General features: G+C 51.2%; 1 protein-coding gene across 14 annotated transcripts in view; it reads left to right on the top strand.

Moving 5' to 3' along the window:
- Window positions 1-15,481, top strand: part of HM13 (histocompatibility minor 13) — a 54,022-nt gene extending 38,541 nt beyond the window's left edge. For 4 of the 14 annotated variants that reach the window (XM_008995584.5, XM_002747368.6, XM_017971864.4 and 1 more), the window contains 6 exons: window positions 1,112-1,195; window positions 5,310-5,346; window positions 7,325-7,427; window positions 11,873-11,958; window positions 14,022-14,168; window positions 15,047-15,481. In XM_008995584.5, the coding sequence (XP_008993832.1) occupies window positions 1,112-1,195; window positions 5,310-5,346; window positions 7,325-7,427; window positions 11,873-11,958; window positions 14,022-14,168; window positions 15,047-15,146 (557 nt within the window). In that variant the 3' untranslated portion in view covers window positions 15,147-15,481. Of the gene's footprint in view, window positions 1-1,111; window positions 1,196-5,309; window positions 5,347-7,324; window positions 7,428-11,872; window positions 11,959-14,021; window positions 14,225-15,046 lie in introns of all 14 variants that reach the window. The other 10 variants (XR_013535062.1, XR_013535061.1, XR_013535060.1 and 7 more) reach the window with 4 other exon arrangements.
- Window positions 15,482-15,576: the final 95 nt, after the last annotated feature.

Here is a 15,576-nt window from a genome sequence, read left to right as displayed (position 1 = left end):
TCCGATGCCACAGCCCACTTGTGACTGCCCTTCTGAGGAAGTCCAGTCGTTTTGCTATAACTAGACACAGGGAGGCGTTTCTCTCTAATCTGCTGTATTTATCCAAACAAGCTGTCCAGCAAGATTTCTTAGTGAGGGTTTTTTTTTTCCTTTTTGAGATGGAATCTCACTCTGTCCCCCAGGCTGGAGTGCAGTGGTGTGATATCGGCTCACTGCAATCTCCACCTCCCCATGTTCAAGCAATTCTCCTGCCTCAGCCTCAGTTGGGATTACAGGTGCGCACCACCATGCCCAGCTAATTTTTGTATTTTTTAGTAGAAATGGGGTTTCACCACGTTGGTCAGGCTGGTCTCAAACTCCTGACCTCGTGATCCACCCACCTCAGCCTCCCAAAGTGCTGGGATTATAGGCATGAGCCACCACGCCCAGCAGAGTCAGGAATTTTAAGGAAGGAATCTGCAGGTATGTGGCCTTTTCTCCCTCAGCAAATACAGAAGGTGCTTATAGCCCAGGCTCACCCTGCCTCAGAACAACGGCCACCATCTGTCCATACCTCTGTTAGAGTGAGATGGGAAACCTTTTAGATATCGGCACTGTGTGGCTCTTTTCTTTTATACACTGGGCTTTAGGGTAAATCCCATTTAACCAAGGGCTTCTGTAGCTATAAAAAGGCATTGAAATTATACGGTTATTTGGGTTATAGCTCAGTAAAGGCATTAAACTTTCACCCTAGATGACCCCAGATTCCTTCCTACTCTAACCAGCTGTGACTCCAGATGGAGGCATTGCCCTGCATCCTCTTACCTCCTCATCCCCCACCTCCCACCCAGGAAAACCACAAATGTGAGTTTCATACAACAAGATTGGGGAGTTAGAAGTCAAAGTAAGCTGGGAATACAAAAATGGGGTGGGTGCCTGTAGTCTCAGCTACTCAGGAGGCAGGAGAATCGCTTGAGCCTGGGAGGCAGAGGTTGCAGTGAGCCAAGATGAGGCCATTGCACTCCCGATTACAGTCCTCATTGCACTGGGCAATAGAGCAAGACCCTGTCTCAAAAATAAATAAAGTAAGCTGGGCTCCAGCTGGTTCCTCACATCCCTGCCTCCCCTACAGTGGTGTTTCCTCAGGATCTGCTGGAGAAAGGCCTCGAAGCGGACAACTTTGCCATGCTGGGCCTTGGAGATATTGTGATTCCAGGTGAGCCTGTTGGGGTGGGGGCCATGTGCAAGGGGTGGGGAGGGTATTCCCTGGAGCAGGGGGTTACCGCTAAACAGACAGGCTTACCAGCTGAGAAATGAGGCTGGATCAGGCCAGATTTTGGTGAAGGGTTCCACCTTAACGTGCATTTATGGAGTGCCAGTCAAGTGCCTTGCCCCAGGCTAGGCCCTGGTCAGGCATCAGTGAACAAGACTGTCCTTGCAGAGCCTCTGGTCTAGGTGAGCAGATGTTACTCAGGAACTACAAAAATAAAAGTCTAATAACAGAGGTACACTCCGAAAAAGCACGTTTCATGACAGTCTTAATGGCCTGGACCCCTCTCACACATACCGACCCATACACATACACATACGCATTCCCCAGCATCTGCAGGCATCACAGCTGTGCCAGAATTGCCATAGCCACGTGGCTCCTCCTCCCAGTGCTAAGACGTCTCCAGGGAGAACACACACATGGGCTCCTGTGTCTGCACTGTGGGCAGAGGAGCATGTGCATGCACACCTGCTTGTCTGCAGAAGCTGGCCTTTGAGCCCCTGGATCTACAGGTGGGTTCTAGCCAGTGTGTCTGTGGATATAGACACAAGGGGCCCCATCCACAGTCCAAGCAGGAAAGCATGTCCTGTGTACCCACCGCCTGGCCTCATCTTGGGGCAGGAGCAGCTCAAACTACCAGTCAAGAAAGAGACTAAGGGTAAAGCTGAGCAGCCACTCTGAAGGCAGCTAAAGTGGCTGAGGCTCAGGTGATCTATGTCTGCTCATCTGGGCCCAGTAGTGGGGGCAGTGAACCTTAGGAACATATTTGTCTTCCTAGTCTCAGAGTCAGAGGGTTAGAAGCTTGCTTAAAAGAAGAAGGTTTTTGCAGATGGAGCCAGTGTAGAAAAAAAGAAGGTTTTGGCTGGGCACAGTGGCTCACACCTGTAATCCCAACACTTTGGGAGGCTGACTCAGGGGTATTGCTTGAGGCCAGTTCAGCACCAGTCTGGACAACATAACAAGAACTCATCTCTACAAAAAAAAGCCAGTTGTGATGGCTAATGCCTGTAGTCCCAGCTACTCTGGAGGCTGAGGTAGGAGGATTGCTTGAGCCCAGCAGTTCAAGGCTGCAGTGAGCTATGATTGTGTCACTGCACTTCCGCCTGGGTAACAGAGTGAGACCCTGTCTCTTTTCTTTTCTTCTTTTTTTTTTTTTTTTTGAGATGGAGTCTTGCTCCATCACCCAGGCTAGAGTACAGTGGCATGATCTCAGCCCACTGCAACCTCCACCTCCTGGGTTCAAGCCGTTCTGCCTCAGCCTCCCCGGTAGCTAGGATTACAGGTGCACACACCATGCCCAGCTAATTTTTGTATTTTTAGTAGAGACAGGGTTTCACCATGTTGGCCAGGCTGGTCTCGAACTCCTGACCTCGTGATCCACCCACCTCAGCCTCCCAAAGTGCTGGGATTACAGGCATGAGCTGCTGTGCCCAACTGCAACCCTGTCTCTTAAAGTTAAGTTTGGTCTGGGCAACATAGACCCCATCTCACTGCAGCAGTGATTTTGCCTACTCCTGCATTGCCCATGGTGCCTGGTATGTAGGCACTTGATAAGCATTTGGGCAGACACACAGTGTGACGTATGGTACTATGAGGTGCCAGCCCCATACTGTGTCTATCTCTCTAGATACAGATCTAGATAGAGATTTTTTTTTTTAAGTCAGAGTCTCTGTCACCCAGGCTGGAGTGCAGTGATGCCATCTTGGCTCACCACAACCTCTGCCTCCAAGGTTCAAACAATTATCCTGCCTCAGCCTCCCAAGTAGCTGGGACTACAGGCATGCACCCCCATGCCTGGCTAATTTTGTATTTTTAGTAGAGACAGGGTGTTACCATGTTGGCCAGGCTGGTCTCAAACTCCTGACCTCAGGTGATCCACCTGCCTCAGCCTACCAAAGTGCTGGGATTATATGCATGAACCACCATGCCCAGCCAGGGTGGTAGGTACTTTTTCTGTGTTATCTTTATTTCTCCCAGCAATCCAGTGAGATAATGGACATTTCCATTTTACAGATGAGGTTCAAAGAGATGGTGTGACTTGCCTAAGGCAGTGGGGATGTGTCTTCATCCCTATAACCCGTGTGTCTTCATAATTTGCAGTGCTGTGAGGCAGGGAGACTTGCTTCTTCAGTGGAAGGTAGCTCCATTAGACAGAAGAATGGAGTCCTATAAAGCATCTGGCTCACTCTCCAGGGCATGGTCTGTCAGGCATTCACACAAACTTCCCCCATGTCCTTGTCATAAGTTCTGGGCTTGAGACATGCACAGGACATCTCAGCATATCTGTCCCTCCCCTACGCTCTCTATATATCCCCAGTCATTCCACAATCACAATAAATGTAAGTTAATCACGTCCTCACAGTCTCAGTGGAGTGTTGTTTGGAAGCCCAGATGGGCTTTAGGAGTGAAAGGCCCTGGCAGAGCTTTAGCCCCTGGATTAGTTGGAGAACACTTGTAGAAAACAGCCTCGAGGGGGCGCTGAGTTCCCAGCTTGTTTCCAGAATGACTGCAGTGTCTGCTTTCTCCCCCACCAACTCTCTACTCCCACAGAGTATTCATCGAGAACTCATTCATTTCCTTTTTAAAATTAATTATATGTTGACAGTCAGTGCTGCTTATCAGTGCCTGCCTTCAACTAAATGAGATGCAGAGCCCCAAGACCAACGAGGGAGGCAGACACACAAGATGTGTGTACAGCACACAGAGGCAGGACTGCTTTGCTGTGTTTGGGGATGCTGAGGCTTCTGGGATGTCTCTTTTTCTTTTTTCCTTTTTAGCAGAACCATTGCTTACAATTGGCTTGGTTTTGAAGTTTCGGAGTACGGTGGGTGAACCGAGGTAACCGTCTCCTGTGCTCCTGTGGAGCCTCCAAATAGCCCGCGGCGAGCCCCTCCTCCTTCCCCCTCCAGCCACACACTGCCACTGGGGCCTTTTTCAGAAATCTGCTCGGGTTGTTCACTTGCTCAGAACTCTTCCATTGCATCTCTTCACTCACGATAAAGACCCGCCTCCTCCTCATGGGCCTTAGGGCTTTGCAGGGCTGGTCCATCTCCTCATCTCCTGCAGTGAGCAGGCTGCCTTACTGGCCCCTACCTCCTGAGCCTTCTCCAAGACCTTTGTACATGCTGTTCTCTCCTCCTGGCATGTGTCATTTCCAAGAAGCCTGCCTTCTTTCCCCTCCTTCATCCCTGTCCAGCCTAGGTCTCATCCTGTTACACCTTCTCACAACATAGGAAGCATAATTCTCCTGCCTCAGCCTCCTGAGTAGCTAGAATTACAGCCAAGTGCCACCACATTGGCTAATTGTTTTTTTTTTTTTTGAGACGGAGTTTCACTCTTACTACCCAGGCTGGAGTGCAATGGCGCGATCTCGGCTAACCGCAACCTCTGCCTCCTGGGTTCAGGCAATTCTCCTGCCTCAGCCTCCTGAGTAGCTGGGATTACAGGCACGAGCCACCACGCCCACCTGATTTTTGTGTTTTTAGTAGACACGGGGTTTCACCATGTTGACCAGGATGGTCTCCATCTCTTGACCTCGTGATCTACCCGCCTTGGCCTCCCTTAGTAGACACAGGGTTTCACCATGTTGTCCAGGCTAGTCTCGAACTCCTGACCTCAGGTAATCCACCCTCCCAAAGTGGAAGCATTCTTTCAGAGTTACATCCTCACAGTGATTTCCGTAACTATTTGAGGTATGTCACAGTGTGACTGCCCTGTACCCATGACTGAGCTCTGTGAGAGCAGTGATTTTGTCTACTCCTGCTTGCCCATGGTGCCTGGTACTTAGGCACTTGATAAGCATTTGGGCAGACAGTATGACATAGTGTGGTGCTATGAGGTGCCAGGTCATTGTAGTTCCAGGCCAAAGCAAAATCCGGGGGCCTTCTCACTGTTCGAGGCAGAGAAATGGGACTTTCTGTTGGCACTTGAGACTATTGGCCACACCCTTGGTCTCCAGTGATTGCTTCATGACAGAACACCAGGTTGGGGACCAGGACCCAGTCTCTTATTCACTGCCCTGCTGCTTCCCTGCCCCTCTAACCCCGGCTTTCTCCCACAGGGATCTTCATTGCCTTGCTGCTGCGTTTTGACATCAGGTAAGTGAGTGAGGACCTACCCCAACGTGGGGTTCTCCAGGGGTTCTCCAGTGGCTTTCAGGAGCCCTGAGAAGGTACGTCAGGGGACCAGGCCCTCCACCCCAACAGCAATCAGAGCAATTCTGATTTTAATCTGCAGTTTGCATTTTGAAGTTCTATGTGTTTGAAGAGTTTGTGGTCAAAAAAATGTTTTAAGAATCACAGGCCAAGAGATTGAAAGCCACAAGGGCCTGGTGGTACTCACAGTGCTTTCTCACTGTGAGACCTTAACACGTGGCCTGACCTTTCTGAGCCTCCAGTTTCTCATCTTGAGTTAATAACAAGAGTTCCTACCATGAAAATCAGGAGAGGGTGCTGAGCACACACTGACCTCGGTAGCTCTTGGGCGAATCCAGTTGCAGTCATCATCATCAGCATCTTTTATCAGCCTAGGGTCAGGTCACCATGTCTCAGCTGCTCTAGCTGTTCCTGCCCTCTCTTTACTCAGATATTTTTCAGTCTGTTGTAGACAGTGAGCACGAGGGAGAGAAGGGGGCCAATTTAGGGTCAGCATTTAAAACATGGAGCAGGTCTTATTCAAGTTAATGCACCTGTGCAATGGGGCTTGCTGTCAGCAGGGGGCGCCAGCAACTGCTCTATCATTTTATGCTCCGTCATCCCAGTGAGAGCTGGCGGTGGGCGCACTTAACTTTGAAGTGGTTTGTGAGCTTCTCTTTATCTCTTCATGCCTGATAGTTGCAAAAGCAGTAATAACTGAGAGTGGTAATGAGAAACTACCAGCACCATTGAAATCCAGTTTCCATGTGAAACAGGTTTTTCCCACTCACATGCACCTGGGTTACTTGTATAGTGCCACTTCGAACCTTATGAGTATGTGGGCTCACGGTCGCCTTTGGAAGAGACCTGGCTGGTTTATAAGTAGAGGGATGTCTGTGCCAGCCGTCTCTACTCCTGGCTGTTCAGAGGTAATACAAAGTGAAACCCACAAGAACCCCACAGGCTATTTGCTAAAGAGGCAGCTTCAGCTGCCAGCACTCTCAGAAGCAGAGTCTCATTTCTAGCCTGGGCTCACAGCATAAGCAGCTCCTCAGCTGATTTCAGAATCAGTGCAACATTCCCAAGGGGTGTCACTTTTACCCCAGTTCTCAGAGTAGGTAAGTTCTCAATGTACTTGTAGCTGAAGGCTTAGAAAGCACCCAGGGCAAGGAGAGAAAGGGGTCAGAAGTACTCATTCATTCCACAAATGTTAATTGAGTCCATAGTACTGGCTGGGCACATCCCAGGCACTGGGGACATGCACAGGTTATGGAGCTGGCATTGGAGAGAGGTCACGTGATGGCAATGCTGAGCTACATAGGATTCGTCTGTTCTGAAGCTGATCTTGGATGAATCACCTCCAGGAAGCCACTGGCATTTTATTCATGCAGCCAGCATCTAGTTAGTGCCCACAAATAGGCTACTGATCACATCCACTGCACTTAAAAGTAGTAACTTACCTTTGTAGTTTCTGTATCTGTGTTTCTCAAGACATGATCCAAGGGTATGAGATTCATCTCAGATGTTTTTTCAAAATGCAAATTGTTGGGCCTTGCCCTAGACCTATTAGATCAGACTCCCTGGGGTGGGGCCTAGAATCCTGCGTTTTTTCACGGCTTTCCAGATGATTTTTATGCTGACTAAAGTCTTAAAGCCACTGTTCTAGGTTATAGCACTTGATATTCATAACCACCAGGGGGATGAGCTCCTCACCTTCTCATTTTGCAGATGAGTAAACTGAGTCTAAGAGAAGGAAAGCAGCTTGTCCAGAGACACATAGCTGGGGGCAGTACCAGTGTGCACACCTACCTCCAGACTCCCAGCCCAGAGCTCAGTCACCCCCTACAGCCTCTGGGGTCTTCCCCAGCTCCCTCAGAAGGGTTGTCACTGCTCCAGTCCCTGTATCTAACCCTGCTCCTCTTTCTTCACACCTTCCCTGAAGCTTGAAGAAGAATACCCACACCTACTTCTACACCAGCTTTGCGGCCTACATCTTTGGCCTGGGCCTTACCATCTTCATCATGCACATCTTCAAGCATGCCCAGGTGAGCAGGATGGTATCAGAGTGTCAGGAACGCCTCACTGCAAATAGAGGGACTTACAGAGGATTTATTTGTAAATGCAAGCAGTCCAGAGATAGGCACTCCCCACTGATGTTAGAGCAGTCATGTCTGATTCTCTTGGCTTTTCATTTGTAGTTGTAAGATGGCTGCCACTGCTCCAAGCAGCATGGGCACATTAGAGGCAAGGAGGAGGGAAAAGCGTAACAGCCATGCCTGCTGCGTTCATCAGGAAGAAAGGAACTTTCTTTCCCAGAACCCTCTCAGTATCTCATCAGCCAGATTGGGGTCCTAAAGCCACCCTAGCTACAGGAGAGTCCAGGAAAGAGGATTTGGCTTCTCCGCCTTAGTAGTGGGAAGCAGACAGAGAAGAACAGGATTGGAGTGGGTGTTGGGTATTGGGGCCTCCTTTCCCCTACCCCCAAATAGCCCAGGCTCTGCCTCCTTCTCCCACCAAGATGAGAACAGAGTACTGAGCCAGCACCAGATGAAACAACATAGCACGAGGAGTGGGAGCCCTCAGTGTGGCCGGGAGACAGGAAAGTGAGCAGACAGGATTGCCCTGCGCTCTAGTGGAAATAGTAAGAGCTCCTGTTGGTTAAGCACTTCCATGTGCCAGGCTCTGCACTCATGAGGGTCCTTGTGAACAGGTGGGGAAACTGGCGTTTAAGTGCCGCCCAGCAAGTATGTGTTGAAGCCAGGATTCAAAGCTGGGTCAGCATGGAAACCACACCCTGGCTCTCAAGCCTGGCCATGAGAAAGGGGCATGGAACTGGGGCTAAGGGAGCCCTGCTGTGAATCCCGGCTCCAGCTGGTAACCGTGGGGCTATGGGCTCGCTGCTTCTGTCCCCTGTCCCCTTTCCCCTTCCCCAGGGCCCAAACACAGACAAGCTATCTTTGAATTAATCACAAAGGCTAGGGTCTTTTTTGGTTTTTTGTTTGTTTGTGTGTTTGTTTTTTAAGCTGGTTTCTGATCACTCTGTGCCAGGCACTGTGCTAAACTCTTTTGCTAGTAACTCATTTAGTCCTTATAGTACTCCAGGGAGGGAGGTCCTAGTACAGTATTACTTTATAGAAGGTCAAAAGGCCCCTCGTCCATAAGTGGAAAAAGCAAGAACCAATGTGGAACTGCGTCTCACATCTGCTCAAGGGCTTCAGGGGAGTGTAAGCTGAGAGTAACATGCATATGGCAGGGAGTCCCAGAGAGTGACAGGACCTGGATTGGAGGACTAGTTAAGAGGCCATGGCCGGGCACGGTGGCTCATGCCTGTAATCCTGGCACTCTGGGAGGCCGAGGTGAGCAGATCACCTGAGGTCGGGAGTTCAAGACCAGCATGACCAACATGGTAAAACCTGTCTTTGAATGAATGAACAAATGGAGAGGTCTCTTGGAGTCGGCAGCTCTCAGCCACTTACTGGAGTACAAGCCCAGAGCCAATTCCCCCAGTGGCCACAAGGTGACAGGCTCACCTTCTGCCTAGCTGGACTCAAAACAGGCTCCCATTCAGAGCCCTGGCACACAGGACACCTCTCCTCTATGGGGAAATTGCAGCATTGAGAGAACTCGGACTCCCCAGGCCACACACTGCATCACACTGGGTCCTGGCCAGCCTCCGGACTCTGCGCTAATGAACTGAACCGTGGCTCAAGGCCTGTGCTACTCTCCAGCAGCAGCCCAGCCCTTCTCCCCAGTCATCCAAGTGGGCACCTCTCTGAAAATCCTTCTTGGAAAGGGGATCCAGGACGTGAGAGGACGCTGTTCCACAGGGTCCCCTGCCCTCTCCAACACACAGGTAGTCCCAGTGCTAGCATTGCTCTAGGTAAGGATCACCTCTCACTTTGTGCAGTGGTATGATCTCAGCTCACTGCAGCCTCGGCCTCCTGGGCTCAAGTGATTCTCCTGTATCACCCTCCTGAGTAGCTGGGACTATACACATGCACCACCACACCCAGCTAATTTTTATATTTTTAGTAGAGATGAGGTTTCACCATGTTGGCCAGGCTGGTCTCAAACTCCTGACCTCAGGTGATCTGCCCACCTCAGCCTCCCTAAGTGCTGGGATTATGGGAGTGAGCCACCATGCCTGGCCTACTTAGGGATTATTAGATTCAATGATTTAATATATGTAAAGCAGTATTGATCACAGCCCACCTGTGAAATAGTCTACGTTAGGATCAAGGGCATGCGGGAAAGATTTGTTATCTGGTCAAGGGCTGGCTTTACATTAAGAATGAAGTCTCTTCCAAGTAAAGAACCAAGAAAAAAAAAAAGAATGAAGTCTGAGGCCGGGCCTGGTGGCTTAGACCTGTAATCTCAGCACTTTGGAAGGCCAAGGCCGGCGGATCACAAGGTCAGGAGCTCAAGTCCAATCTGGCCAATATGGGGAAACCCCATCGCTACTAAAAATACAAAAAATTGGCCAGGTGTGGTGGCGCGTGCCTGTAATCCCAGCTACTCGGGAGGCTGAGGCAGGAGACTTGCTTGAACCTGGGAGGCAGAGATTGCAGTGGGCTGAAATCATGCCACTGCACTGCAGCCTGGGTGACAAAGCGAGACTCCGTCTCAAAAAAAAAAATTAGGTCTCAGCTGGACGACAGGTGGCTCTCGCCTGTAATCCCAGCACTTTAGGAGGCTGAGGCGGGTTGATCATGAGGTCAGGAGTTAGAGACCAGCCTGACCAACAGAGTCAAACCCCATCTCTACTAAAAATACAAAAAAAAATTACCCTGGCATGATGGTGTGCACCTGTAATCCCAGCTGCTCAGGAGGCTGAGGCGGGAAAATCCCTTGAACCCAGGAGGCAGAGGTTGCAGTGAGCCAAGATCACACCATTGGCACAAAAAAAAAAAAAAAAAAAAGACTTGGCCAGGTGCAGTGGCTCATGCCTGTAACTCCAGCACTTTGGGAGACCATAGCGGGCAGATCACATGAAATCAGGAGTTCAAGACTAGCCTGGCCTACATGGTAAAACCCTGTCTCTACTAAAAATAAAAAGAATTAGCTGGGTATGGTAGTGGACGCCTGTAATCCCAGCTACTTGGGAGACTGAGGCAGGAGAATCACTTGAACCCAGGAGGTAAAGGTTGGGGTGACCCAAAATTGCACCACTGCACTCCAACCTGGGCAACAAGAGTGAAACTTGTCTTAAAAAAAAAAAAAAAAAGAATGAAGTCTCCTCACCCTCTCCAGGACACTCTTCGCTTCATAAGCACCCAGGAAGGAGCCATTCACTAAGTATTTACCAGGCCTCTTCAGCATGCAAGACACATTGTGGTAAGCAAGACAGCTATGGACCTGCCCTCAACGAGCTCACCACCTACGGGGATGTTCCATTACAAACTGCTGAGGAGGCTGGGCACGATGGCTCAGCTGTAATCCCAGCACTTTGGGAGGCAAAAGCAAGTGGATCTCTTGAGCTGTGGAGTTCGAGACCAGGCTGGGGGAAATGGTGAAATCCAGTCTCTACCAAAAAAATACAAAAATTAGCCAGACATGGAGCGCATACCTGTAGAACCAGCAACTTGTGGGCTACACTGAGCCGTGTTCATGTCACTGCTCTTCAGTCTGGGAGACAAAGTAAGAACCTGTCTCAAAAAAAAAAAAAAATTGCTGGGGAATGCTGTGAGGAAAATTAGAGGGACCTGCAGAGCATGTAGCAAGGGACCTGACTCCATGTCAAAGAGCACAAGTGCGCCAGCCTGACCAACATGGTGAAACCCCATCTTTAAAAAAAAAAAAGATTTAGATCTCTGAGGCCTGGACTATTCCCTCTCCTTGTGAAGCATCTGTCTTCTGCCTCTACAAAGAGTAACCGTCATGGAATGTGGCACTGGGCTTACTCCTGGGAAGGCTAAGGTCAGTCCCTGCACAGTAGATGTCCATGATCAGGGGTCTTAGTATAATTGTCCTTTTCTCCAAACCCAGCTTTACCAGGAGTCTCAACACAGACATGCCAAACTGCTTGGATGTGAATCCTGGTGGAGCTGGTGACCAGCTAGGTCACCTTAATACAGGCTGCAACAAGTACTTGTTACATAGCTGTGTCATCATGATAGCATCTCCTGGAGCATTTGCTAAAATGCAGGTGTCAGCCCCCGACCTCAGGAAGCAGTCTCTGGGCATAGGACCAAACCAGGAAGTTGCATTTTGCACCTGGTAACCCAGGTGATTCAGATGCTGCCAACCAAACCCTGGGAACCCTTGAAGCCCTGCCTGCTTAAGTTTCTTACTTTTCTTGCATTCCCTCTTGGGAGGAACAGCCCTTGTCTTGGAGTTTGGAGCCCTGGATTCAGCCCCAGCCACTGACTTGCTATGGACCTGGGCCAGTCACTGTCCTTCAGTCCAGCCTAGGAGGGGGTTGGGGTGCTGGGCATGGCCCTGAGGCAGTGCCCTGCCCAACATGCCCTCACCAACCTGTGTCCTCTCATAGCCCGCCCTCCTGTACCTGGTCCCCGCCTGCATCGGTTTTCCTGTCCTGGTGGCACTGGCCAAGGGAGAAGTGACAGAGATGTTCAGGTAAGGCAGAGCTGGGGGGGCAGATGTCCTCATGGGCACTGATGCACCTGCTCACAGCCAGTAGAACCTGCTGGGGGTGTCTGTATACCTCTCCAGGAGAACACTGTTCCCACCACCAGCCCCACTCCTCGCTCTTTCTACCAGTACACGGGTACCTGGCCTGTGGGCACCAGTGGGAACCTTCCCCTGGGCCAGGAGCCAAGGGAGAGCAAGGCATCAGGGCCCTGTAGGTATCCCCCCATACAAATGCTAGGTGGAGCTTAAGAATAGCTGGTATGGGCCGGGTGCAAGTGGCTCACGCCTATAATCCCAGCACTTCGGGAGGCTGAGGCAGGGGGATCACGAGGTCAGGCGATCGAGAGTAGCAGCTAACATGGTGAAACCCTGTCTCTACTAAAAATACAAAAAAAATTAGCCCGGTGTGGTGGCACATGCCTGTAGTCCCAGCTACTCGGGAGACTGAGGTAGGAGAATTGCTTGAACCCAGGAGGCGGAGCTTGCAGTGAGCCGAGATCACGCCACTGCACTCTAGCCTGGACAACCAAGTGAGACTCCCTCACAAAAAAAAAAAAGTATGGATTTTTCTCTGCCTACTGTCAGAAGTCCTAGGTGAAGGTGACTGCAAGCATGTCTGTCCCTCCCATGGCCTCAGTTTTCACATGTGAGTAATAGAGCGGGGGGTGTGTCGGATACCCTAGTGTGGTAGAAAGTGCCCCGAGTAGAAGGCATGTGTCAGCCCCTGTTCATTCACCTCTGTGGCTGTAACCACAGCTCACTGCTTTCTCTTCATCTGTTTGTATCTTACTCAACAGATACCCCTTCCCCAGGGCCATAGCCACACCTGTCACACCCTGCACACAACCCCACCCATACCCCAAGGCCTGCATGATTCCAACAAGTGTCTGTCCCCCGCACCACCAACCCTGCCTGCCAGGGACCTAGAAATAGCTGCCAGTTGCGATTAAAGCTGCCTACTTCAGGGCCTTCCGCAGAGTTCCACCTGCCTAGCCTCTAAGCTCTCCCTAGAGCCCCCGCCAGGGCCTCCTGTGCACCTGGCTGCCCTCAGGGGAACCTGTGACTCACCCCTCCCCCAACCTGCCTCTGCCCTCCCTGTCCTGCCTAGAATCCCCAGCTCCCAGCCTGCCTGCCGGTATTTCCTCTCCCAGCAATGCTCTGTGGTCTGAGGCAAGTAGGGGCTGGGGGTGAACTTGGGGACAGGTCTCAGGGAGCTTTGGGAGCAGGCATGGCACCTGATCCCTGAGCTTAGCATGCACCCCTCACCCTCTGCCTCCCATCCAGCCCAGGTTTCCCTGCCCCTTGGGGTAATCCCCCAATGCTGTTGTGCCCTCATCAGGTAAAGTTCTGAATACCTCAACCAAGGCAGAGAGTGCCCCTGACTTTACCTGCTTGGTGCTAAATGTTCTGCCCTAACAGTGCCCTGCCCCGGCTTTTTGCCCTCCACCCCTACTCTGAAGGTTCTTAGATTGGGGTAAAAAGCAAGTGATCTCTCTCTCTCCTTTCTGCCCATTTCTGTCCCTTGATTCCCACCCTATCTTTTGTTTTACTTTTCCCTTTGATTGCCCCCTTTTTTCCTGATTTACTTATTTTTATATTAGTACCACATTTACATAGAATTCCAGAGCTGTAACAGAGCACCCTCATGCTCCAGCCACCGCACAGAGGCCAGCTGTGTTACACAGACATTCAGAGACACCTGTGCGCTGAAACCAGACATGTGTATACGTACTCTTGTACAGACAGTAGCATTCTTGAAGCATTCTGCACCTTGGTTTTGCACAATATTTCTTAGAGTATTTCCACAGCAGCACATACACATCTAACTTCGAGCGCACTTGTTCTTTCAACACAGCGGCCTGATGTGCCTTTGTCTAGGTGCATCTTTTTTCACTCTCCAAATAATACCAGCTTCTTTCCTTAAAATCTGGAAGTATAGGTAAAAACAAGACGGTTCTGCTGTCTGCTCCGTGGAAGGAAGTCTCTCTCCTCCCTTAGTCTTCCCTATCCATCTCTTTTTTTCTGTCTCTTCTCTGTCTCTCACACAGCTACGAGTCCTCGGCGGAAATCCTGCCTCATACCCCGAGGCTCACCCACTTCCCCACAGTCTCGGGCTCCCCAGCCAGCCTGGCCGACTCCATGCAGCAGAAGCTAGCTGGCCCTCGCCGCCGGCGCCCGCAGAATCCCAGCGCCATGTAATGCCCAGCGGGTGCTCACCCGCCCGCTTCCCCCTACTGCCCCAGGGCCCAAGGTAGGGCAGACACTGCAGCTCCAGTGTACAGGGCAGGGACCATTGCCAGGGGTAGGCCGCAAGAGGCAGCTCCTCCACAGCCACCAGGCAGTGGCTGCACCCAGCCATAGACAACCCCGATGCTTCATGTCCTCACCAGTAACACGGGGCCCATATCAGAGTGGATAGAAATGGCCCATGTCATATAGTCGCAGATAATGTTACTATTCAAGGTATATATGTGACCTTAGGCAAGTCTCTCTTTCTTCATCTGTAAGTGGGCACATTCCTGCCTCCCGGGGTTGATCTGGTGAGGAAATGTGTGTATTGTCCTTGGCATGAACTCAGTTGCTTCATAAGTGAAGCCCATAGAAGGCGCTAAGCCGGGTGTCTGTCTTCAAAGCAGCATCTTGCCACTTACCAATACAGCAGTACCCTCACCTCTGGGGCTGAGCTATTTGATTGCTGCCTTGTGCCCTGGGAGGCAGACGATCTCCATCTCTTGTGGCCTGGTCATGGCCACGCCTTTTTCCACGCTACAGCAGAAGGTTCAGGAAGCTTGAAGTCGGCCCACACAAGCCCAGGCCCAGCCTCTCTTCCATTGGCTGCTGCCCTTGCTGCGTCCTGGCACCCCCGGGCACAGAGAAAGCAGAGCAGCCTGTCTGAGGAGGGCATGCAGTGGGGCTGGGGCCAGGTGCTGTTAGGTGCTGGGCAGTGGACACAGGGCTGGCACTCCACATGATACCAGGCACTTTCCTAGGATGGGAGTGGGGGAAGGGAACCACCAAGGTTCTGCTGACGCTCTCCTCTAAACGAATTTTTATTGTTTTGTTTTTTGGTCAGTTATGAGGAGTCAAATCCAAAGGATCCAGCAGCAGTGACAGAATCCAAAGAGGGAACAGAGGCATCAGCGTCGAAGGGGCTGGAGAAGAAAGAGAAATGATGCGACTGGTGCCCGAGCCTCTCAGGGCCAGACCAGACAGATGGGGGCCAGGCCCATACAGGCGTGCACGGGCAGAGGGCACAGGAAGCCGAGGGCAGCTCCAAAACAGGCCAGGGGACAGCAGGATACCTCCAGCCAGGCCTCTGTGGCCTCTGTTTCCCTCTCCCTCTCCTGGCCCTCCTCTGCTTCTCCCCACACCCTGCAGGCAAAAGAAACCCCCCAGCTTCCCCCATCCCTGGGAGCCCGGTGGGAAAAGTGGGTGTGATTTTTAGATTTTGTATTGTGGACTGATTTTGCGTCACATTAAAAACTCATCCCATGGCGGGGGCAGGCCACTGTGCTCCTGGAAGGGTTCTCTGCGTAAGCACCCAGTGTCTTGCACTGGATTTTCTAGGTCTCACCTGCCCACCCAGAATCTTTTCTGCAAGCC

The sequence above is a fragment of the Callithrix jacchus genome, chromosome 5, assembly GCF_049354715.1.
Source record: "Callithrix jacchus isolate 240 chromosome 5, calJac240_pri, whole genome shotgun sequence".
Classification (NCBI taxonomy): Eukaryota; Metazoa; Chordata; class Mammalia; order Primates; family Cebidae; genus Callithrix; species Callithrix jacchus.
This window is presented reverse-complemented; position numbering and strand designations above follow the sequence as displayed.